Here is a 26,018-nt window from a genome sequence, read left to right on the forward strand (position 1 = left end):
TGTCAAGGTCATTTACTGCAGCCCGACAGGTTAACTGGTATATAAAATCCCAGCCAGGTTTCTCAGCTTTCGATCTCTGGCACGGCCTGCTCTCTCTCACACGTGCTTACAGCTACAAACCTCTCCAACTCCCCGCTAGGAGGAGTCACACCTTCCGACCCAGAAACCCTCCCACTCTCCCGGCTATTTCTGCTTCCCGCCCCCTCTTCGCCTGTTTCCCGAAGCCTTCCGGTCGCACTGCTCTCTGGTAAAAGTAGTCTTCCGGTCCGAGTCTAGAGCAGTTTATCTAATTTCTTAGAACTACGTTTCCCAGAGAGCCTTGCAGCAGAGGGAGGCTGTGTCACCTGACCAGGACTCTGGAGAGACAATGGCGGCGCCCATGTTGCGCTGGTGCTGTCCTGGAAGGCGTTTTGCTTTCGCCCGGGTTGGCTGCGGTTCTTGTCACAGAAGAGGGCCTCCGACTGGGTCCACGTCCAACGGGAAAAGAGGGCAGAGCTCAGTGGCTCAGCAGCCCCACATCACAGCCCAGAAGCCGAGAAAAGGGTATACTATTTCATACCAGTATTGCCCACTTAAGTTGAGGTAGAACTGCGGGACTTGGGAGATGAAGGCCACTACAGACTTCCCTGGTGGCTCAGACGGTAAAGCGTCTGCCTACAATGCGGGAGTCCCGGGTTCGATCCCTGGGTCGGGAAGATCCCCTGGAGAAGGAAATGGCAACCCACTCCAGTATACTTGCCTGGAGAATCCCAGGGATAGAGGAGCCTGGTGGGCTGCAGTCCATGGGGTCGCGAAGAGTCGGACACGACTGAGCAACTTCACTTTAAAGCCCAGCCTTAAGTCTGGACGTTCTGGTGGGCGGGAACGTGTTGGGCTGTATGTTGCAGCCCTGAAACCTAAATAAAGACAGGAAACTGGCTGTCTTATCAGTCCCTATCCCACATGTAAACCACTGTCTTCAGATAGCCTTATTTGGGTAATTTGAGAGTGTAAAATAGCAAGTGTTTTTTTAAATGTTTCACAGACAGAAGAGTGGTTCAGTCACCTTAACTAGTAGTCAGCCCAGTATCAGTAGAAGTGGGATCTTATTTAGCTGACGTGTATTTAGCACAACTGGGCCAGCAGTGTTTTAATACTAAAAAGGAGCCTTTACCTACAAGTTCTGGATGGGTGGCTTAGAGTTAGAAAACACCACCTATCTGTGGAGGCCTTTCATGTTGAACGTGTGTGTGTGTGTGTGAACGTGTGTGTGTGTGTGTGAACATGTGTGTGAACGTGTGTGTGTGTGTGTGTGAGTGTGTGTGTGTGTGTGTGTGTGTGTGTGTGTGTGTAGACCTAGGAAGATGCAGCCGGTATGAGATCTTCCCTCTGGTTGTGTAGAGACTGTTGATTATTTTGCTCAATGTCCTCTGAACGGGTGCTTATATTTCACTATATAAGACCTAAATGATTTCTTTTTAAGTGCAGAAACATAAGGCATGTGTCAAATATTCATTTTTTCCTTTGAGATAGTTAGGTTGCTGTTATTTTTGCTTTTCTTTTTTAACAGAGGGGAAAATGTCCAGAAGCACTGGTTCTGTTCTTTTCATTAAATTAGATTGTTTCACTGTGAAAAGTGAATGAAAAGTTTTTTCGCTTATGTAATGAAACTGCAAAAAAAACATTGAATAAGGTTTTAGTGAATGCAGATTTCTGATGACTTCTTAGTTTAATTCCTCTCAATTATAGTTTGTGATTGCAAGCTTTAAAATTCCTTAAAAATAAGGAATTCACCAGTACTATAAATACAGAACTTCATGTGTTGAAATGATTCAAACAAAACCAAATGCATGTAAATAAAAATTTTGATAATAGAGAAAATTGCTTGAGAGAAGAGCAGGATAGGAATAGACAGAATATGGAGAGAGTATGTGTACACCAGGCCATCTGCAGATTGCCCAGGATACATGGGGTTGATAATAACCCATGGAATAAGCACACTTAGATGAACCTAGGGAGACCTGTGTATGGGATGGATGTTCATACAGACCCAGCAGAGTAGGAGTGACCAGATAAGAGATTATTGTAGCATTTAAACTGCACTATTGCAGCTTCTTGGGTTTGGTAGCAATTAAGTTTAAAACATGCAAAGGAACCTGGCACTAAATGTCTGGAATTTAAAGTGATTTGGGGAACCAGGGAGGGGGAAAAAAGCCATTTGTGATGATTTAATGTTTTCCTTTGTGCAGAATTCCGAAGATTATCATTTAGTACTAATCCATTTTATCTGTATCACTATGGTTACTTTACTTGCAAACCATTGTTAGAAAACGAATTCAAAACATGACTGATAATTTCCCTTCCTTTTTAAATAATGAGATGTACAACTATTTATTTACCATTATTTCTCTAGTGGTAAAATCCTGTTTCCATTAATTCTAAAAATGTTCACAAAATCAGCTTTCTTTATGTACTGAGTGATTAACTGACAAAGGACAGTTAATTTAGAAAATGGTGCTTCTCATTAAAGTCAGCCAAGCAGTCTCCACCTGATAACCATTTCTAAATTGTTTTCAGATGCCATATTCTTCCTTTCTGTTAGCTGGTTTGCACAGTGAGCTCTTCTTATGCCATGTTATAAATGAATCTTGCTTTGCCAGTCTTCTTGGTGTTCATTTTGCATTGCTATTAATTTAGTCACCCAATACAATGTAACACATTTTTTAAAGTAGAATATACAGTTTTAATAAGTTAAAAGCACAAGTGGGAAGCATTAGTAACATTTGCAGGTTAAGCTCATAGAAACTCACTCATGGTAATAGATTGAACCTAATGACTTCTTAACCATTATGTTCTCCTCCTTAGTGAACCTGAATGGGCAGCTGTGGTAGGATTGGAAATTCATGCCCAGATTGCCTCCAACTCCAAACTCTTTTCTGGATCTCAGGTCTGCTTTGCAGCTCCTCCCAATTCTTTGGTATCTTTTTTTGATGCATCTCTACCTGGAACTTTGCCGGTAAGGTTTTTATTTAACGCTGTTTTCATTTGCAAAATGTTCATCCTTCACTGATAACTCTTAGGAAATACTTGTTTAGGAAACTTTGAATGGAGTGGGATGGACTAAATGTTTTCTAAAGACTCATCTCTGAATTCTAAGCATAAACGTCATCCATTTGTTCATACATTCATGCACTCATCTCACACACAGTTTAGAATGTCTGCTGAATACTAGAATGTGTGTGCTATGAACTGAAATAGAAGGATGAGCAACTATCTTTGTCTTTGAGAAGTTCAAAGGCGAGTTGGGGAGATGTGTCCTGTGTGAGTACTGTGTGATTATTCCTGTGAAGGTCATAAGCACAGTTTAGTTTTGGATCCCCGAGGAGGGATACCTAATTCAGTATGAGGACTGTTGTGAGAAATTGGGGAAGGGGCGTGGTTCGTTAAGGAAAGGTCACTGGGGGAGGTGGTGTCTCAGCTAGCTGAGAAGCCAGGTCAGAGTCAGGCAGGTACCTGGGGAAGGAGAAGTCTGGCCAATGGAAGCAGCATATGTCACGTGATTTTACAGTGTAAGGTTCATAATGATTGTGGTTTTGAAAGTTAAGAAGGGCTCAGTAACACAGAAAAAGTCAACCATATGATGCTTTGAGTTAATCACTGATCTGTCTGCTCCTTTTCACTAAAACCCAAGGAATGACTGGGTCCAGGGTACTCATCAGCAAGATTTTTAACATGTATTTACATATAGGTGGTTTAATTTTTGAAGAAAAGGATGGAAGGAACAGTGTGAATATTGGGGCTAATACTTGGCTCATAGTCTGTCCAGGACACGCATTATCAGCTGGATGTGGGGTTTCCTGCCAGCCTTTCAGGGAAAGTGTATCTGATGGTGATGGGAGGAGGGAGTGGTTGTCCTGAGTGAATTCCATGCTCTCTAACATTTAAATACACGTGAAAACTGGTTAAACCGAACTCTGGCAGGAGTGCAGGGGCAGAAGTTTACTTTTCCCAGAGTCATGGCCCAGAGGAGAAGGTCATGGGCAGCTGCTCCAGTGTACCTTCAGTACTCAGGGTTTCGGTTGTACTGGGGCAGCGTGTGTGTCTTGGAGTCGTTCCTTACTTGCACTTGGTCCTGGACGACCCCTATGCTTATAAACCCTATCTAGCTGCTGCTGCTGCTAAGTCGCTTCAGTCGTGTCCGACTCTGTGACCCCATAGATGGCACCCCACCAGGCTCTGCCATCCCTGGGATTCTCCAGGCAAGAATACTGGAGTGGGTTGCCATTTCCTTCTCCAATGCATGAAAGTGAAAAGTGAAAGTGAAGTCGCTCAGTTGTGTCCGACTCTTAGCGACCCCATGGACTGCAGCCCACCAGGCTCCTCCATCCGTGGGATTCTCCAGGCAAGAGCACTGGAGTGGGGTGCCATCACCTTCTCTGAAACCCTGTGTAGGGTTGTCTTTGAATTGCTGTTGGGTCTTTCTGGGAGAAGACAAGCACAGGAGTGTCTTACCCTCCTTTCTCACTCCCTTCCTCTGCCTTAGAGCATCTGTTTATGGAGAGATTGTTTTTGTTTGTTAAGAGTTATAGTTTACATTTTTCAGTTATAAATGTATGAATTCTCTTTGTGGGCACAGAGTCAAATATAGTAGAAATAAATATCTATTTAGACAAACAATTCATCACAACACCTTTCCTTTCTTCCTTCTGAGCTCAGAATTTTTTTTTCCCACATGGTGGTTTATTATCAAGAGACTAGACTTAACTGCAGAGTTCTTTCTAGGTTTTTCCAGCTAGGAATGTAGCATCAGTTCAGTTGCTCAGTCGTGTCCGACTCTTTGCGACCCCATGAACTGTAGCATGCCAGGCCTCCCTGTCCATCATCAACTCCCAGAGTTCACCCAAACCCATGTCCATTGTGTTGGTGATGCCATCCAACCATCTCATCATCTGTCATCCCCTTCTCCTGCCCTCAGTCTTTCCCAGCATCAGGGTCTTTTCAGATGAGTCAGCTCTTCACATCAGGTGGCCAAAGTATTGGAGTTTCAGCTTCATCAGTCCTTCCAATGAACACTCAGGACTCATCTCCTTTACAATGGACTGGGGATCTCCTTGCGGTCCAAGGGACTCTCAAGAGTCTTCACCAACACCACAGTTCAAAAGCATCAATTCTTCGGCACTCAGCTTTCTTCACAGTCCAACTCTCACATCCATACATGACCACTGGAAAAACCATAGCCTTGACTAGAGACCTTTGTTGACAAAGTAATGTCTCTGCTTTTCAATATGCTGTCTAGGTTGGTCATAACTTTAACATCTCTTTGCAGCTAAGCAGGTTTTCTGTAGTTGTGGCTGTGTGTGTGCTAAGTCTCTTTAGTTGTGTCCAACTCTTTGTGACCTTTTGACTGTAGTCTGCCAGACTCCTCAGTCCATGTGATTCTCCAGGCTAAATGTGGTCAAATGTTAGAGACAATTCAAAGTAACTAAATGTCAGCATGCCCTGAAAAATGTCTCATCATGCCCTACAGAAGAAGATACTTTCCCAGGTATAAGCATTATCAGCGTGACAGTGAAGGTGTTTGGGACATTGAGGTGTTGAGAGCTTGACTTACAGTCATTAAATGACAGTTGAAGGCTAGAAATCCAGTTTGCTTGAGCTGGGATTTGTTTTCCTTTTTTGGAGTCTACCACACTCATGGTTTGAGCAGCCTAATGGATTCTCTCAACAGAGCTCATCGGCCTCTTTTTCAGAAATGCTTCTGTCTTTAGTATGTGACCCAGGTGACACCAGAACTACCAGAATAAGATGTTGTCACTCTCACAGCACTTCAAAACCCAGTGGTGTATCTATAGAGAAGTTTTAAAGACACTGAAACATTGAGACAGTCGGCCTTTGGTAAGCCTGTGGAGCTGGTTTATTGATGCTCTGATATTCTGACTCTGCATTTGGTGATTTTTGTACCAAAAGTGGTGACCATTTGTCAGATACGCTGACTGGATAGGAAGAAAGGGCAGCCAAAAGAATTTAGGTTAGAGTGTCAAGTCTTTTTCTGTAGACCAAATTCATTTGCTTCTGGCCCATTACAGAGAAAATACGAGAAAGTGTCTTTCGGTAGGTATTTGATGCTTCCCCTCTCGCGATTGTGTCTTTGTTCATTCGCTCAACTGACATTTATTGGATGCCTCCCATGCACTAGCCATCGTGGAAGCTCTAGTGACACAAGCTTTGAAGAAGGTAAAGGATAGATGAGAGTTTCATCCTCGTGAGCTTGACAAGTGAGCAGGCAGTTGCAGTACTGTTCAGTGAACTTGCTGGTAGCGGGAATACAAGGAGAGACATTTAACACAGACATAAGGAATTGGCAGAATTTGGCCAGATAAAAGTGAATGGGAAGTACAGAGACCAGAAGAAAAACAGGACATGGCTTGATCTAGAAGCTGAAAGAAATCTGATTCGTTGTAGCCCAGGAGAAGGACATGGCCACCTACTCCAGTATCCTTGCCTGGAGAGTCTACAGACAGAGAATCCTAGCAGTCCATGGGGTCACATGGAGTTGCACACTACTGAAGTGACTTAGCATGCATGCACACATGCACGCATTGTAGCCTAGAACTTGAATATGGCGTGGCAAGAGGTGAAGCTGGCGTGGAAAGTGTAGTCTGTACCACACAAGCCTCGCTAAGCAGTGTGCCTCCCACTGCAGAGAGGTCCAGGGTCAAAAGTGCCAAGGGATGGAGCGTTCTGAGAAGGAGTGAGTACACACGGCGTCAGACTTACTAAGAGTCAAGTGAGGTGAGGCCTGGGCAGGGGCCATTGGCTATTAATGGGGTATCCTTTGCAAGAATGGCTCCAGTGCATTGATGGGGGTAGGAGGAAGGTGACAGTAGATAAGCTCAGGGGTGTTGAGGGAGAGGTGAGAGCTGAGCAGCTATTCCAAGAAGTTTGGCTCAGGAGGGAAAGAGAATGCAGGAGAGGATTCCCTGGTGGTGCGGTGGTGGGGACTCAGCACTGTTATTGCCAGCACCTGGGTTTGATCTCTGGCCAGGAAAGGAAGATCCCGCGAGCTGTGCAGTGTGGCAAAAAGAAAGGAGACCAAATTCCCACTGATGATACTGTTGTATTTTAAAAAGGGAGTGGAATGCCTCGGTAGTTCAGTGGTTAGGACTGTTGAGCTCTCACTGCCAAGGGCCTGGGTTTGATCTAGTTGGCCAGATAAATAAATACGGAGAGGTGATTTTTAAAAAGATAGGGAAAGGGATAGTTAGGGAGTTCGGAGTTCACGTGCACACGCCATGTTTAAAATGGACAGCCAACAGAGATCTGCTGCAGAGCGCAGTGCCGTCGCTCGGTGTCACGTGGCAGCCTGGGTGGGCGCGGGGTTGGGGAAGAACAGATGCGTGTGTATGTATGGCCGAGTCCCTTCACTGTCCGCCTGAAACTGTCACAGCATTGTTAATTGGCTATGCTCCCAAATAAAATAAAAGGTTTAATTAAAAAAAACAAACTTCTCAGTTTCCTTAATGTTGGAGAAACTTGAGATGGTTTTAATGATGATGAATTATAGTCAACAGTAAGGTAACATCCCCTTAAAAGTATGTTAAGAAGGTAGATCTCATGTTAAATATTTTTACTGCAATAAAATACAAAATACTGCAACAAAATACTTTTTGATGCTGATGAGAAGGAGCCAATGACAAAGGGGCAATTAAAGAGGCTTTTGATGAATGTGGCAAGTTGAACATGTTAATCTGCCTGTCTCCCAGCCCCAAAGAAACCCCACAGAAATGACAGTCAAAGAATTCAAATGTTGTCAACCTGTGAGAGAATGGGAGAGGAGACCAGATTGCAGGAGAGAAGGTGGATGCAGGAGGGCCTGACTTAGCAGAAGGGAGTTAAGTGTGAGCCAGGAGAGGGACAGAAAGCCTGCAGAAAGAGCACTGGTCAGGAAGGAGCTGTGTGCCCTGGGCAGCCCCAGGAAGGGTCCCAATGTGAGATCCGCAGGTATTGTGGAGGGCCAGGGGCAGGTCAAGACAGAGGGGTTAATTCATCGTCTAGATTCAGAGCAGTTAGACCGGAGGTCCTCTCCCTGCCCTTTTACAGCTGCTCTAGCCCCACAGGGATGTGCAGTCTGGGGAGAAATTCAGCTGCTGACACACTCCCCGAGAGATCCAGGCACTGGGGTCAGACTGTCTGCACTCTGCCCGCGCCTTTCCCAGCATGACCATCTCTCCTCTTTCTCGCCCTCCACTCCTTAAGCAGCAATCCACAGGAACCCGACAGAACTTGACATTTAGGGGGAATCTCAGTAAAAAGAAGCCCATCACTGACTCGGTGGACATGAGTCTGAGCAAGTCTGGGAGATGGTGAAGGACAGGGAAGCCGGTTCTCCTGCAGGCCACGAGGTCACAAAGAGGCAGACGTGACTGAGGGACTGAACAACAACAGTGAAAAACACCTCCCCAGCTACCTCACTGCGAGTCCTAGTGTGAAGGCCGCCGGCCAGCAAGGCCTTTGAATCAGCATTTTGGTGCCTTACTTTAAAATAGAAATTGACAGCCCCAGATCACCAGACATTTGAAGAAATTCTCCAACATAGCAGACAGGGCCCAAAATAAAAGGAAAACTGAACGAAATCAGAGGCAACAGATAACGCATAGGGTAAAAATACTTTAAAAATTAAAAGCTTTTATAAATATCCTCAGAAAGATAAGAGAAGGTAGCTGTATCTTTGAAACAGGAATATGCTACCACCTTGTTAAAATAAACAATCAGAACAGAAGCTTTAAAATTAGGATGGAAAAAAAAAAAGTCCAGAAGAGTCAGAATATAAAATCAAATCTTTCAGAAAGAATAACACATACAATGAATTGGACAGTAGGGGGGAAAAAATAGGAAATTGAGAAAATCAATCCAGGACCTCCAACCTCTGATTAATAGGAGTTCCAAAAGAGAGGAAGTAGACAAGAGAAAATTGTCAAACAGATGACACAGATGAATCTCTCAGAACTGCAGGACACGAGTCTCCAAATCAGAAGGGCCTGCCAGTGACCCAATACAAGGAATAAAAATAGCCTCCCAGGGCAGGCCTGCCATCAGGAACTAAGGGAACGCAACACCAGTGAACACGGATGACTGACGGGAAGCTGCTGTGTGACACAGGGAGCCCAGCCTGGCACCCTGCGACCAGCTAGCATGGTGGGGTGGGAGGGAGGGGAGATATATATGTACATAAGACTGATTTCAGCTGTTGTAAGGCAGAGACCAACACAACATTGTAAAGCAGTTATCCTCCAATTTTTAAAAATCTGACAACGACCCCAAAAGACAAGAGACTAGAACTGAGAACAAAGGCCTGGGAATCAGTCCTGTTTGACTTCTCAAAGCAGCACTTAGAGCTGGAAGATGATGGAATAAATAATGCCTTTTAAAATCATAGGGAAAAAGTCATTCTAACCTGCAATTCTGTGTCCACCACTACAAATCAAGTGTAGCCGTAGAATAATTATATTTTCAGACAGGCAGGTTCTTGACAAATCATCTTTCCAATAAAAAGGAACCTGCTGGAGACATGGAGAGGTTCTGGGTTGCTGGCTGTGCTAGACACCTAGAGAGCCTAGCAGGAGAGGAGGGGAGGGCTGTGGAACAGAGAGGTTTCCAGAAAGGGAGGGGGAGGGAAGAGCAGGTATCTAATGCTGTGTAGATAAGAGATTTTTACAAGGAAACCAGAGTCTTTCATTGATTTTATTGAAGTGTAGTTGATTTACAATGTTGTGTTAATTTCTACTCTACAGCAAAGTGACTCAGTTCTATGTGTGTGTCTATATATACACACACACACACATACACACACATGTTGTTTTTCATATTCTTTTCCATTATAGTTTACCGTAGGATTTTGAGTATAGTTCCCTGTGCTATAAAGTGTATGTGTGTGCATGTGCTAAGTCACTTCAGTCATGTCCAACTCTTTGCAACCCTATGGACTGTAGGTCACCAGGGTCCTCTGTCCATGGCATTCTCCAGGCCAGAATACTGGAGTGGATTGCCATGCCCTCCTCCAGGGGATCTTCCTGACCCAGGGATCAAACCTGAGTCTCTTATGTCTCCTGCATTGGCAGGTGGGTTCTTTACCACCAAGTGCCACCTGAGAAGACCTTGTTCATCCATTCTATATGTAATAGTTTGTATCTGCTGTATCACTGACTCGATGGACGTCAGTTTGAGTGAACTCCGGGAGTTGGTGATGGACAGGGAGGCTTGGCATGCTGCGGTTCATGGGGTCGCAAAGAGTCGGACATGACTGAGCGACTGAACTGAACTGAACTGAATCCCAAATTGCCAGCCTATTTCTCCTCCACCTTGCCCCGCCTTGGCAACTACAAGTCTGTTCTCTATGTCTGTGAGTCTGAGAAACTGGAGTCTTAGAAAATAATAAGAATAGGCAATAAAATGAAAAGCCTACAAACTCCAAGAAGAAGCAAAACATTCAAGAAAGGAAATGTGATTGGAATGTACTGAGCAGCTCAGCAGACATGTATTTACACGATAATAACAAACACCAGCCATTCATTTAACAAAACCTGTGATGTAATTGGGATATTGGCAAGTCAAAGAACTAAATTGTTATCTACCATAATTGGAAGTCATGTCCTAAATTGATAAAGTAAGAAAAAAAGTAACGTAACCTAAGGCTATGCTTTAGGAATATTTTGGAGCCAGTTAGGAGCAGCCTCTTTCTCCTTTTCAGGCCCTAACTTGATTGGTTGGTTTTTGTTTTTGTTTAATTGGCTGTTGTTATTTCTTTTGGCTTTTTATTTTTTTAAATAAGGCAATGAGTGAAAGATTTAGAGCTCCCAAGAGACGGATGGATTATGAGGTAAAAAGTTTTTCAACAAGGTTTTTGCATCAAGATAATATTAAGTAAAATAATCGGATATTACCTCTGCTGATTTCTCGGCCTTCTGATGGTGAAATTTTCTCTTTTTTTCCCCTGAAGTTGAAACAGTGACCTCACCCCACCCATTCCCTCACCTGTAAATCCCGCTCTTACTCCCTGTTACGGGGAAAGGCTCGTTCACGTTCTAGACCCTTCACGCCCAGGCTCAAGCACGTGGAGGTGTCCCTGCTTCCCCACGGGTGGGGTGGCCTGCTGACTACCAACCTGGCTTTCCACTTGAATGCCATTCAGGTCATCATGGGCTTGCACTTAGGGGTGGCTTATTTTGTTCTTAAATGGATAAGTAATAAGCATGGGTAAATTCCATGGGACAGAGTAAGATATAAAAGTGTTGCAAAACATCTCACCTTGTAATTTACATAAATTATCTCTTGGGAATGGCATGGGCCAAAGTCTGGTGGCTTCATATTCCAAAAACAACCACATTGGGTTATGGGGACAGTTCATCAAATCTGTCTTCTTCCCAGGTTAAGGCAGGATTGTCTCACGGCAAATGGCCAAGAGCCATGCCCAGAAAGTGATGCCTTGTCCCAAGGTCCCCTGGCACAGCTTATTACTTAAAAATAGGAAGATAAATACCAGACACGACAGCTCAGAGATCTGAAGGCGGTTCAGGACTGTCGGGGGGTACGGGTGGGTGGCAGGAACTGCTGATTTTCCTTATAAGTTATAAGGAAATTTATTCATACACGTAATATTTTGTTACACAGTTGAAACTTAGATTTAAAGGAGTGACGTATCGGGGAGAGAGTTATTGATAGAATCGGGTTCCTGAGAAAGCGGGGGCTGTCCCTGGAGCTGAAGAACACAGCTCTTGCCCTGTAACCTCAGGGAAGGGGAGCCCTCCACTCATGACTGGAGGCAACTTTCGGGGCTGGGTTGCGGAAGCTTGGGAGGCTTCCCTGGTGGCTCAGACAGTAAAGAATCTGCCTGCAGTGCAGGAGACCCGGATTCGATCCCTGAGTTGGGAAGATCCCCTGGAGAAGGAAATGGCAACCCACTCCAGTATTCTTGCCTGGAGAATCCCATGGACTGAGGAGCCTGGCAGGCTACAGTCCATGAGATCACAAAGAGTAGGACACGACTGAGGGACGTTCCCAGCTCCCTTCTGATTTCTCCTTCTCTAGCTAACACTGTCTCTTGGATCTCACGCTCCTCGTCGGTGCTCTTTCCTGCCTATGTTAGTGTGTTTGGATTTGGGGTTTGTGGGTGAGATGCTCTCTCAGCTTGTCTGTGCCTCCCATCATTCCTGCTTCTCCCTGGCTCTTGAGTGACAGTAGAGAATCCCAAGCTGACAGGTCTGTCTGCTCAGCACACGGAAGACTCAATTTCCTTGTCTTCAGGCATTCGTTCCCTGCAAGAAGTCTGCTCCTTTTCGTGTTCCCTCTCTGATGGCTCTGGCCAGGATGCATCCAGGAATGGAAGTGTTTTTATTTGTCCTGCTCGGTGTTCTGTGTGATTTCTCCGCTTACAAACTCAGCCCAGGACTGTGGCCGCGTCACTGGCGGTACTCACAGTGGCTCTGCTGGCCCCGTTTGGGCTTAAGGGATGGTTTCTCCATTTGTTTTGGGGCCCCCAGCTGCCACACTGCCAGGGCGATGAGCCCTTCAAGCCCCACGTCTATGCCGGCACAGGGCCAGGGGCTCTCATTGCTCAAGACTGTCTTTTCACCCGAGGCCTGAGGTGGTTGCCTCTTCCATGTGAACCCCTCATTTGGTGGCACAAGATTTTCTGGCTGGACCGGGATTTCGTGGCTCCTGTCAGCTCCCTGCCCCAGGGGAATCCCAGCCTTGACTTCTTTGCCTTAGGTGCTTGAAATCGCCAGCATCTGGTATCTCTTCAGCCTGGTTAACAAGGTTAGTGGTAGTAAGGTCCACTCACATTTACCGAGTGCTTTCTTTATGTGTGTGTACTTGTTTCAACCTTGTCAACCCTATGGGGCGGTTTCTGTCAATATCCCAGTTAGGTAGTAAGTGGAGAAGTCAGTCTGTTGTTCCATGTCCAGTTCTGTTACTTCTTGAATTGCATACAGATTTCTCAAGAGGCAGGTGAGGTGGTCTGGTATTCCCATCTCTTTCAGAATTTTCCACACTTTGTTGTGATCCACACAGTCAAGGGCTTTGGCATAGTCAGTAAAGCAGAAATAGATGCTTTTCTGGAACTCTCTTGCTTTTTCCATGATCCAACAGATGTTGGCTATTTGATCTCTGGTTCCTCTGCCTTTTCTAAATCCAGCTTGAACATCTGGAAGTTCATGGTTCATGTATTGCTGAAGCCTGGCTTGGAGAATTTTGAGCATTACTTTACTAGCATGTGAGATGAGTGCAATTGTGCAGTAGTTTGAGCATTCTTTGGCGTTGCCTTTCTTTGGGATTGGAATGAAAACTGACCTTTTCCAGTCCTGTGGCCACTGCTGAGTTTTCCAAATTTGCTGGCATATTGAGTGCAGCACTTTCACAGCATCATCTTTCAGGATTTGGAGTAGCTCAACTGGACTTCCATCACCTCCACTAGCTTTGTTCATACTGATACTTCCTAAGGCCCACTTGACTTCGTGTTCCAGGAGGTGTGGCTCTAGGTCAGTGATCACACCATCGTGATTATCTGGGTTGTGAAGGTCTTTTTTGTACAGTTGTTCTGTGTATTCTTGCCACCTCTTCTTAATATCTTCTGCTTCTGTTAGGTCCATACCATTTCTGTCCTTTTATTGAGCCCATCTTTGCATGAAATGTTCCCTTGGTGTCTCTAATTTTCTTGAAGAGATCTCTAGTCTTTCCCATTCTGTTGTTTTCCTCTATTCCTTTGCACTGATCACTGAGGAAGACTTTCTTATCTCTTCTTGCTATTCTTTGGAACTCGGCATTCTAATGGATATATCTTTCCTTTTCTCCTTTGCTTTTTGCTTCTCTTCTTTTCACAGCTATTTGTAAGGCCTCCTCAGACAACCATTTTGCCTTTTTGCATTTCTTTTCCATGGGGACGGTCTTGATCCCTCTCTCCTGTACAATGTCACGAACTTCCGTCCATAGTTCTTCAGGCAGTCTGTCTATCAGGTCTAATCCCTTGAGTCTACTTGGAAAGGAGTATGTCAAGGCTGTATATTTTCACCCTGCTTATTTAACTTATATGCAGAGTTTATCATGAGAAATGCTGGACTGGATGAAGCACACGCTGGAATCAAGATTGCCGGGAGAAATATCAATAACCTCAGATATGCAGATGACACCACCCTTATGGCAGAAAGTGAAGAAGAACTAAAGGGCCTCTTGATGAAAGTGAAAGAGGAGAGTGAAACAGTTGGCTTAAAACTCAACTTTGAAAAAACTAAGATTGTGGCATCCGGTCCCATCAAATCATGGCAAATAGATGGTGAAACAATGAAGACAGTGGCTGACTTTATTTTCTGGGCTTCTGAATCACTGCAGATGGTGACTGCAGCCATGAAATTAAAGGATGCTTGCTCCTTGGAAGAAAAGTTATGACCAACCTAGACAGCTTATTAAAAAGCAGAGATATTACTTTACCAGCAAAAGTACGTCTAGTCAAAGCTCTGGTTTTTCCAGTGGTCATGTATGGATGTAAGATTTGGACTATAAAGAAAGCTGAGCACAAGAATTGATGCTTTTGAACTGTGGCGTTGGAGAAGACTCTTGAGAGTCCCTTGGACTGCAGGGAGATCCAACCGGTTCATCCTAAAGGAAATCAGTCGTGAATATTCATTGGATGGAGTGATGCTGAAGCTGAAACTCTAATACTTTGGCCACCTGATGTGAAGAACTGACTCATTGGAAAAGACCCTGATGCTGGGAAAGATTGAAGGCAGGAGGAGAAGGAGACGACAGAGGAAGAGATGGCTGGATGGCATCACCGACTCAATGGACATGAGTTTGAGTGAACTCCGGGAGTTGGTGATGGACAGAGAGGCCTGGCGTGCTGCAGTTCATGGGGTTGCAAAGAGTCGGACACGTCTGAGGCGACCGAACTGACTGACTGACTGACTGGAGAAGTCAGACTGAAACACCGTAGTCCGACTTCCAAATTCATACCATTGCCCTTCTGCCTCGTACAGCTACCCCTGGGTGATGGGGGCCCCAGGGGCTTTCCTTCTTGCTTTTGAGCTTGAGTGTGTGTATTGACACATTACTCTGTGTACGTGTCTGTGTGTGCAGACACAATACTTGTTCTCGTCCCCCGTCTCCAGTCCCTACCCTGCCCGGTGTGTCTGTCCCGCTGGCTCTGCCTCACTTAGGCTGCTGACTTTACAGCGGTTACAGCCTCCCTCCCCGCCTGCCATTTTGATTAGTGACCCTTCTTCTGAATGTTTCCTAGGACTCCAGGCATTTTTATCTTCTCATTTTACCTTTAGTTTTAGAATTATGTGGAATCCCATCATAAATCTTCAGACTGGAAAGGTCACTCGGCCTATTTTCCTGTTGGTAGGCAGGATTACAGCTAAGCTAAAAACAGCATTCTTTGTTTTTATTAGCCGGCATTCAGCTTCATTCATTACCTTGACCTAGTAAAACCTCTTACTGTGATACAAAATTTTCCTTAGTTTATTAAATCATTATTTGTGTATAGAATTATAGACAGAATCTTAGGTTATTTCTTTGAGTCAGTTATTTCCTATTTATCAATGTCATTCCAACTCTCATAATATTTTGTATGTGAGATGTGAAATGGGAAGGAAAATAGGAAAGGAAATATATTTGTTTGATAAAATGCCTAGAGATTTACAGCTCTCTTTCTTTCATAATTTGCTAATGTTTCCAGCAATGGCGAGATTTCAGCAAACCATCAAGTGTGCTTGAAATATATGCCTGTGCAGACCACAAGCGTGCGCACACGTGCGTGTGCTCACACGCTCACTTTGTTGTTTGATGTGCTTGCCCCCTTGTGGTGTCGATCCCCGAGCAGGAGAAGGCAAAGCAAAGAGAATGTTGTTGCTTTGCTAGTGCCGGCTGCTGGGTGACTGTGGCCAGGAGGTACCTGCTGCTGCTTACCAGGCTGAGCTGCATTCCACTGATGAGAGGCCAGGACATCTAACACATTGATAAACAAAGCTGGTCAATTTCATTAAAAAAAAATGTCTAACTAGTAACTCTGATCTTGGTGTGCTTGTTTGAAAGTGCTTAGGTGTGCACAGCATGGAACCTCCTAGTAACCATGTCTCTTGCTTCTAGAACATGTCTCAGGCTTCTGTGGAAGCCTGCAAGAACAGGCTCTGCTTTTCTCAGGATCAGGATTTTGCTTTCTGAAAAAACACTGGGGGTGGCAGCTATGGCATGAAAACTGGAACTGGGATATTGTTTACCTCTTGTTACAAAACTTTCTTTTATTCACAAGAATGTTACTTACGATTAGCAAGCAGAAGGGGAATGAAGAGGGAAGATCTGATGTGATGCCTGCCTTCTGGGGACTAACAACAATGTGGTTATCATGCCTTATGCTGGTGATTCCGTCTTGAACGTGTATGTAGATCACTCTGAAAGGGATCCTTCCCCTTTAAGAAATGATAATATGAATGCCTTTTCAACAGTTTATTTTTTAAATTTCTTATGGAAGATGTATTATCTGGGTAAATCTGCAATATCCTAGCCCTCTGAACATAGCAGATATTGGTAATAACTTTTGTTTTAAAGGACCTAATAGACTTAGAAATACTTAACTAGTTCTAGTGAGCATTAGGCTTAAGCACTTTTCTGACTCTTAATTCAAAATATAATTATAAACATTTTTTACTTCAAAACTTCTAAATGGAATAGAAATACAAGAGAATAACATTCGGAAAAAAGTGTTTAAATTCATACATTTATAATCAGATCTATATTTGCTTCTCTGTCCATTCACACTTAAATGATGGTTATTTGACTAAGAAGACAAGATGAGACAGTTTTCTATTAAAATGTTTTTCCATTTCAATGACTTGCTTTAATGTAATCTGTAGAATTTATAATTACATTGTGTTTTCACACGCTAATCTTGCCACTGTCTGAGCCATCGTTACACTTTTCCCTCTTTCCTCTGTGCAGGGGAGTGTTCCAGGGGTGCAGTGTTTTGCCCCGTGGCCTCTTTTGCCCTCTGCAAAAGAGGTGTATCTGTGAGCTCGTGCATGCGAGTGTGGAGGGGCTCCCTTTCAGCTCTTGAACCCTCTGACGGTCCTGCCTTGCCCTCTGTCTCATTAACTGGATGTCCCCTGTGGACTTGGATGACCCATGACAACGAAGGACTTTCACGTCCAGTGGGCGGCATGGCCTCTCCTCCCTCAGCGAAGCATTTAACTCCTTTCCTGTTTTGGATATTTTGCCAGCATTCGGTGTTCCTGTTTTTAATTTTATTAGTTTCTTATTACTTTTCTTTCTGGCTGCATCGGATCGCGGTTGCGCAGGCAGGGTCTCCGCTGCGTCTCGCAGGACCCTTCCTTGCTGCACGCGGGCTCGGTGGTGCGGCACGTGGGCTTAGTTGCTCCGTGGCCCGTGGGATTTTAGTTCCCCGACCAGGGATTGCATCGTGTCCTCTGCACTGCAAGGCGGATTCTCAACCCTCATGGAAGTCCCCCTCGGTGGTGCTTGAAAGCTTCCCTTCCCAGCCGTCTCCCTTCCCTCCCCGCTGCCCTTCTCGCACGCAGAATTCCCCACGGGAAATCTAACTGTGAAAACCAGTGCTTCTGTGTTCTGTCAATACATACTTCACAGCTGATTGAACATCCTTTATGTATGTTGTTATGAGGATTTCTATGTTTAAGGTTCTAAAAAGCAGTTCATGGATCTTTTTCAAGCCACACTGTACCTTGCACAGAACATGTATTTAATAAATATTTCTCTGTATAATTGCAGACACATATGAGTACATGCATGAGTCCATAGGAAAGAATTTCCCAGATATCTAAAACCCTTTTGATATGTTTTAACTTCTTGATGGGAATCTTTCTAAAATGCATTTTCTACTTTTCTGCTTTTAAATAGAGTGTACTGAACATAAGCTAACCTTTTCTTGATTGTTCAAGGTTATCAGCAATATATTGTTGTAATATAATGGTGCCTTCAAGGTCTACTGAGGTGTGTAAAATTATCTGATCCGTTATCAGGAAACGGCTAAAGATAGCCATTCTTTTTAGGCTTCGTAGTACAGTCTTTTTCCTTGTTAATGCAGTCATCTACCTCTCACCTCCTTTGTTAAGCTACTGTCAATATATTTGATTCTAGGAACCCCTTCTTGCCCATTTTTCACTTCTCGGTTATTCTGATCTGCTCCAGTCCAGAAAGCTAGATGACTGCATTTCTTAATGTAAATAGGAGTAGGCTCTGAGTAGAGACCTGTCCTACAAAATAAACTACATGAATAATATGAAACTAGTTAGCTTCTCAATGTTGTAAGCAGTATGAGAATTAGAATAGGAAAAGATCCCAGAAATATGCCGTTCAGTCCTTTTAACTTAGATGAGAGAACTGCCCGGCAGTTACTCAGTTACTTCTTGTCCCAGTCAGGTTTGAACTCGTGTTTCTGGTCTTTTTAATGTTCAGCCTTCAGTCTCTGTTCTACCATAATTTCTGGAATTCTGATTTATGTAGGCATGGTATATTTCAGAACACGCACACCATTAACAGGTGTATATATGATAATGTTACTAGATACCTGTCCACATGCTATACAAACACAGGCATTGACTGTTCAGCAATGATGCTCATTGTGAAAGTCGCTCAGTTGTGTCCAAGTCTTTGCGACCCCATGGACTATACAGTCCATAGAACTCTCCAGGCCAGAATACTGGAGTGGGTAGCCTTTCTTTCCTCCAGGGGGTCTTCCCAACCCAGGGACTGAACTCATGTCTCCCACATTGCATGCAGATTCTTTACCAGCTGAGCCACAAAGGAAGCCCAGGAATACTGGAGTGGGTGGCCTATCCCTTCTCCAGGGGATCTTCCTAACCCAGGAATTGAACTGGGGTCTCCTGCATTGCAGGCAGATGCTTTACCAGCTGAGCCATCAGGGAAGCTGATTGTATGTGCTGTTTATTACAGTGTCCACTAGGTGAGAGATCTAAATCTGGGAAGAGAGAAAAAGGAAAAGAGTGCTGCTTCAGAAGAAGAAATGGGTGAAAGGAGCTCTCACCTAACAAGCTGCCAATTCAGTGCCCTAGGGATTTTTCTCGACCTCCCGCTCTGAGAGCAGCTCTGACTGTGGGCAGCTCCCAGCTGTACATCTCATAGGCAGATAGTGGCCATAAGGAAATACTCTTTTAGGATCTTTTATCTGTGCTTATTCTAGGAAATTTTCTCTACATTTTCTTCTAGTTCACTAATTATTTCTGTTATGTCTGCTCTGTTCTTTAATATAGCCATTGAGTTTTTGTTGTTGTTAATTTCACTGAGTATCTTTCGTTTATAGAAATTCTGTTCTTTTAAATCTCTCCTATCTTTTTGAAAATACCTTGTTCTTTTATCATGTATTAAGTTCTTTATTTCTTTGCTAATTTTAAATCTACTTATTCTGTGTTCAGAAATTCTATTACATGAGGTTCTTGGGATTTCTTGTTCTGCTTTTTACATGTCTTCTGATTCTGGCTAACGATAGATGATGTTCTTGTGTATTTTGTAATTTTGGATTACGAAGTCAGGTTTGACAGGACTTCATTAGAGGGAATCTTCTGGCTGGGTTGAGAGCAACTCTCCAAAGAGCTTGTACTTTGGCTTTTGCCAGATACCCCAGGTCTAAGCCTTTTTTTCATGTTTATCTCTTAGCTTGGGGTTCCTAGACCACACAGTTAATAAATTTGAACACCAGGTTTGCCTGAGAGCAGGTTGTGGCAATCAATTCTTAGAACAGACTTTTATGCTTCATTTTAACCTAAGTCTGGGCTGAGACTTTACTAAGATGGAAACATTTCAGGAGGGAAAAGCGAGCATGACCATGTAGCTGGGACTGCAGCCCAGGGTATGGAGGTGGGTGATTCAAGACTTCGAATGGGGCACGAAAGACATCTTTAACGTCTCTCTCTCTTTCCTCCTGCCTCCAAGCTGTCCCTCCCTTCTCATCGCAGCTGAAGCGGAGATGTGTACACCTTCCTGCTCATCTTCTCTGCCCTGCTGTCACAGACACAGATGAAGTAATTGATCAGATCAGATCAGTCGCTCAGTTGTATCCGACTCTTTGCGACCCCATGAATCGCAGCACACCAGGCCTCCCTGTCCATCACCAACTCCCAGAGTTCACTCAGACTCACGTCCATCGAGTCAGTGATGCCATCCAGCCATCGCATCCTCTGTCGTCCCCTTCTCCTCTTGCCCCCAATCCCTCCCAGCATCAGAGTCTTTTCCAATGAGTCAACTCTTAGCATGAGGTGGCCAAAGCATCAGTCCTTCCAAAGAAATCCCAGGGCTGATCTCCTTCAGAATGGACTGATTGGATCTCCTTGCAGTCCAAGGGACTCTCAAGAGTCTTCTCCAACACACCACAGTTCAAAAGCATCAATTTTTCGGCGCTCAGCCTTCTTCACAGTCCAACTCTCACATCCATACATGACCACAGGAAAAACCATAGCCTTGACTAGACAAACCTTTGTTGGCAAAGTGATGTCTCTACTTTTGAATATGCTATCTAGGTTGGTCATAACTTTCCTTCCAAGGAGTAAGTGTCTTTTAATTTCATGGCTGCAGTCACCATCTGTAGTGATTTTGGAGCCCAAAAAAATAAAGTCTGACACTGTTTGCACTGTTTCCCCATCTATTTCCCATGAAGTGATGGGACCGGATGCCATGATCTTCATTTTCTGAATGTTGAGCTTTAAGCCAACTTTTTCACTCTCCACTTTCATTTCATCAAGAGGCTTTTGAGTTCCTCTTCACTTTCTGCCATAAGGGTGGTGTCATCTGCATATCTGAGGTTATTGATATTTCTCCCGGCAATCTTGATTCCAGCTTGTGTTTCTTCCAGTCCAGTGTTTCTCATGATGTACTCTGCATATAGGTTAAATAAACAGGGTGACAATATACAGCCTTGATGTACTCCTTTTCCTATTTGGAACCAGTCTGTTGTTCCATGTCCAGTTCTAACTGTTGTTTCCTGACCTGCATACAAATTTCTCAGGAGGCAGATCAGGTGGTCTGGTATTCCCATCTCCTTCAGAATTTTCCACAGTTGATTGTGATCCACACAGTCAAAGGCTTTGGCATAGTCAATAAAGCAGAAATAGATGCTTTTCTGGAACTCTCTTGCTTTTTCCATGATCCAGCGGATGTTGGCAATTTGATCTCTGGTTCCTCTGCCTTTTCTAAAACCAACTTGAACATCAGGAAGTTCATGGTTCACATATTGCTGAAGCCTGGCTTGGAAAATTTTGAGCATTACTTCACTCGTGTGTGAGATGATTGCAGTTGTGCGGTAGTTTGAGCATTCTTTGGCATTGCCTTTCTTTGGGATTGGAATGAAAACTGACCTTTTCCAGTCCTGTGGCCACTGCTGAGTTTTCCAAATTTGCTGGCATATTGAGTGCAGCACTTTCACAGCATCATCTTTCAGGATTTGGAGTAGCTCAACTGGAATTCCATCACCTCCACTAGCTTTGTTTGTAGTGATGCTTTCTAAGGCCCACTCAACTTCACATTCCAGGATGTCTGGCTCTAGGTCAGTGATCACACCATCGTGATTATCTGGGTCGTGAAGCTCTTTTTTGTACAGTTCTTCTGTGTAATCTTGCCATCTCTTCTTAATATCTTCTGCTTCTGTTAGGTCCATACCATTTCTGTCCTTTATGGAGCCCATCTTTGCATGAAATGTTCCTTTGGTATCTCTGATTTTCTTGAAGAGATCCCTAGTCTTTCCCATTCTGTTGTTTTCCTCTATTTCTTTGCATTGATCGCTGAAGAAGGCTTTCTTATCTCTTCTTGCTATTCTTTGGAACTCTGCATTAAGATGTTTATATCTTTCCTTTCTCCTTTGCTTTTCGCTTCTCTTCTTTTCACAGCTATTTTAAGGCCTCCCCAGACAGCCATTTTGCTTTTTTGCATTTCTTTTCCATGGGGATGGTCTTGATCCCTGTCTCCTGTACAGTGTCACAAACCTCATTCCATAGTTCATCAGGCACTCTATCTATCAGATCTAGGCCCTTAAATCTATTTCTCACTTCCACTGTACAATCATAAGGGATTTTATTTAGGTCATACCTGAATGGTCTAGTGGTTTTCCCTCCTTTCTTCAATTTAAGTCCTTTAAAAGTTCCCACTTTCCAAAAGCAGTTCATCCTTAATGAATTGTTTTTTTGTGTGTGGAAGTGATGATGCCATCTCATTCCTCTCAAGGAACAACAAAAAAGCAAGATAGTACAATTCAGAGGAACAGCAGGGTACATCTGTCTTTTTGAATGATGGGTGTATGCCCAGTTGGGGGACTGCTGGGTCACGTGGTAGTTGTATTCCTGGTTTTTAAAGGACTCTCCATGCTCTTCTCCACAGTGGCTGTATCAGTTTACATTCCCACCACAGCACTATTTATAGTAGCCAGGACATGGAAGCAACCTAGATGTCCACCAACAGGTAAATGGATAAAGAAGTTGTGGTACATACACACAATGGAGTATTCCTCAGCCATAAAAAGGAATGCATCTGAGTCAGTTGAACTGATACGGGTGCCTGTTATAGAAAGTGAAATAAGTCAGATAGAAAAAAAAATTTAATACATGTACGTGTGTGTGTGTATAAAATCTAGAAAATAGTACTGATGCACCTCTTTGCAGGGCAGGAATAGAGAGATGGCAGATGTAGAGCATGGACTTGTGGACATACCAGGGGAAGGAGAGAGTGGGACGAATAGAGAGTAGTTTGGACATATATACCCTGCTGCTGCTGCTGCTGCTGCTGCCGCTGCCGCTGCTGCTAAGTCGCTCAGTCGTGTCCGACTCTTCGCGAGCCCATGGACTGCAGCCCACCAGGCTCCTCCGTCCATGTGTTAAATAGCTAGCAGGGAGAAGCGGCCGTATAGCACAGGGAGCTCAGCCTGGTGCTCTGTGATGACCCAGAGGGGTTGGGTAGAAAGGAGGCTCAAGAGGGAGGGGATATTTATATATCCTTACAGCTGACTCATGTTGTATGGCAGAAAGCAGCTCAACGTTTAAGCAATTATCCCCCAATTTAAAAACAGCAGGTTTTGGCAAAGGCAGCCCATGAGGAAGCTGAGGGGTTGTTTTCCTCTCCACCGCAGTCTCTGGGAACCCATGGGACTTTGTCTGGCCTTCTCCCCAAGTGACTGTTTCTGATACAGCCTCATGTTCCTTTCTGGGAAGGGACCACCTCCAGGCAGCATCCTCGTCTCCCCAGAGATTCATCCTTGAGCAAGAAACCTTCAGTGTTGAGCTTAAAAAGGGCTTTTTACCTATTTACCGATTTCCACATCCCATCATGCAGGTTTATTTTCCCTTCAAAATATGCCCTTGGATGAGACATTGAGTACAACAGCAGCAAGCCCTTGTTAGAGGAGCTAGTGCTCTGTTTATAACTCTTAACTGTTCAAAATGAATTTGGTGCACTACTCCGCCCACAAGTCTGTAATACGAGAAAACAAGGTGAGAATGTGTGAAAAATAAACCACGAACACATTACCGAAGGTGCCCAGGGGTATGCAAGCTCAGAGGTGTTTTCTTGAAATAAACATACAGTAGTTTAAAAAAATTACATAACTGTGTTCTGTGACAGTTTTTGTCTCTGCCATTCAGGCAGTTCATATAGGCTTTGTTCTGGTGATTTATTCTAGAAGCCAATAATAAAAATGCAGCCTGAAATCATGCAACTGGATACCATTCATTTTTCTTCCCCGGACAGGTCCAGAGCTTTAAAACACTGCAGCAGACCTGTAAAGGCTCTGCCATCCCAGGGAGGCACCCCTGGCCACGGCAGCCAACTGCCTCCAGCTTCCTCTGCTCCTTGGAGCCATTGGTGATGCTGGTGGTGGTCACGGGGGAGTGGTTTCTGGATTGGCTTCATGAGTAGTAGAAGAGTGTTTCCAGGAAGATGTGTGGTTTTAGGATGTCAATAAAAATAATACTGTCTTCCCATCTTGAGTCAGAAAAGTGAAGGAAAGTGAAGTCTCTCAGTCGTGTCCAACTCTTTGCGACCCCATGGACTGTAACCTACCAGGCTCCTCTGTCCATGGGATTCTCCAGACAAGAATGCTGGAGTGGGTTGCCATTTCCTTCTCCAGGGGATCTTCCCAACCCAGGGATCGAACCCGGGTCACCCACATTGCAGGCAGACACTTTACCGTCGTGAGGGAAGCCTCTTGAGTCAGAACCAGTTGAGAAATCAGCATAGTGTTCAGACAAATGGAGATGAACCTGCTGGTTTCATTACCAATAATAGCTTGATTGAAGAATGTAACGATACATCCAAATGGCTTCTAGTACTTTTTGCATCCCCCTAAAGCATAGACCTTTCACTTGTAGAAAGCTTATCACATGGCCAGAGCAGACCAGAATATACCATCTTGGTGGGCGTGCTGATCAGAAAGAGCTCACACAGGCTGTGTTCTGGTGATGTATACCAGAGCCTGTAATAAAAATGCTGGGCCATAAGGAGCTGGCCACATATGCTCAATTCCTTTTCCCAAAGTTGCTCATTACAAAAGTCACTCCTCTTTTGAGAACAAAAGTATATGGACTAGAGAGCAGAATCCACGAGGAAGCATGGGGTCAGGAGACTGGAGACTCAGTTCTGCCCTCAAAAGCCTGAGCCAGTTTCTGGGAGGAGACATGAGGTACTCTTTTTTTTGTGGGGTGGTTTCCTTTGGAATTCCTTCACACTACAGGAATATTCGTCTGTTGTTTGAATAAATTGTATTCACTTTTCAGTGTATCTTCAGCTTCATATTTAGTTTGGGAGGAGGAGTAGGTGACTCTCTGCACTGCAGCGTCTTGGGGAATTTTTTTCCTTTGCTCTTTGAAAGACCTTGGCCACGTTAGGAAGTCATTTGCCATTGGCATCCCAGTATGCCAAGTGTAGGCTTGGCGATGCTGGCGTTGTCAGTGTAGTCAGGCGGGGCTCCTCCGAAGAGGGTCTCTTACTCGTGGCAGAGGGTTCTTGCTAGTGAGCCTCCCTGTTTCCCAGGCTTCTGCCGCTCGCTGAGTCCTTAAAATAAGGCCTGACGCTGGGGCAGGGAGAAAAAGTAGGAATCAGGAAAATGTTAGTGTTCCCAGGAGGCTTAAAAGTACTCTCTTCCAAATATTGATGCGTGGATCTCTTTTCACAAGTAGAGAAGCAGGAAGCATAATCAATCAAGAGTCTTTATCGTGCTCTGCAGCTTTCTTAGGCAATACAAACAGACAGTAATATGTGATCGTCAATTGCGTCTCAAATTTTCAGTGTTGTTTGCCAACTCATAGGACACCCCAGTGAGCGAGGCCAGAGGCTCCAACCCCAATTGATAAGAGAAGAAATTGAGGGCCTTTTGGACTTACCCAAGGATACCAGGAGGTCAGAAGCCCAGTTAAAAATAGAAGAGAGAATTGCCTGGCTCCCATTCTTAGCATAAAGCACCAGACTGTATTTCCCTCTGCAGAATTTGCTAATTGTTCATTTCCCAAGAAACACAAGAGGGAATTTTTCCTTTATAGCTGGTTGTAAACATTTAAGATGCCTGTCATCACTCATAACTTATTTTTACTTATCACAGCTAGCTAGCCCTCTTATTTACGTATTTCTTGTTCTCTTACATTTTTACTTCTATGCAGAGAAGCTACTGTATATGAAAGCACCTCGTAACTTACGAGTGGCATGTAAATGTTACCTGATGTTATTGTGGTGCTCATACTCTTAACATTACAGCATTAGAATATCAATACAGACAGTGCTTCCTTCCGTTTTACAGTGGCCGGTAGGGTTCAGCACTTAAAATGGCACAGTGCACGTGAATGACAATACAGAGTTTTCCATTATAGATTTTTTTCAGAGAAGCAAAAATTGAGAAGTTACATGTGTGTTTACATAGTGAGACAACAGAAGAGAAACATTAACAGCAAATTGGATACCTGTTCAAGTTTGGGGGAAGCTAAAAGTGTTTTCAACTAGAAAAGATACAACTGGGGAAAATTATCTTC

General features: G+C 44.1%; 1 protein-coding gene and 1 non-coding gene across 3 annotated transcripts in view; one reads left to right on the plus strand and one right to left on the minus strand.

Annotated features, from left to right (window-relative positions):
* The first annotated feature begins 321 nt into the window (after positions 1-321).
* GATB (glutamyl-tRNA amidotransferase subunit B) overlaps positions 322-26,018 on the plus strand; it is a 101,704-nt gene continuing 76,007 nt past the window's right edge. The window contains exons 1-2 of one of the 2 annotated variants that reach the window (XM_061383992.1): positions 322-543; positions 2,845-2,995. In XM_061383992.1, the coding sequence (XP_061239976.1) occupies positions 368-543; positions 2,845-2,995 (327 nt within the window). In that variant the 5' untranslated portion in view covers positions 322-367. The remainder of the gene's footprint in view (positions 544-2,844; positions 2,996-26,018) is intronic. The other variant, XM_061383991.1, reaches the window with a different exon arrangement.
* Positions 18,857-18,929, minus strand: TRNAC-GCA (transfer RNA cysteine (anticodon GCA)). Its single transcript has one exon. It is a non-coding gene; the product is annotated as a tRNA-Cys (tRNA).

This window comes from Bos javanicus, chromosome 17 (genome assembly GCF_032452875.1).
Source record: "Bos javanicus breed banteng chromosome 17, ARS-OSU_banteng_1.0, whole genome shotgun sequence".
NCBI lineage: Eukaryota > Metazoa > Chordata > Mammalia > Artiodactyla > Bovidae > Bos > Bos javanicus.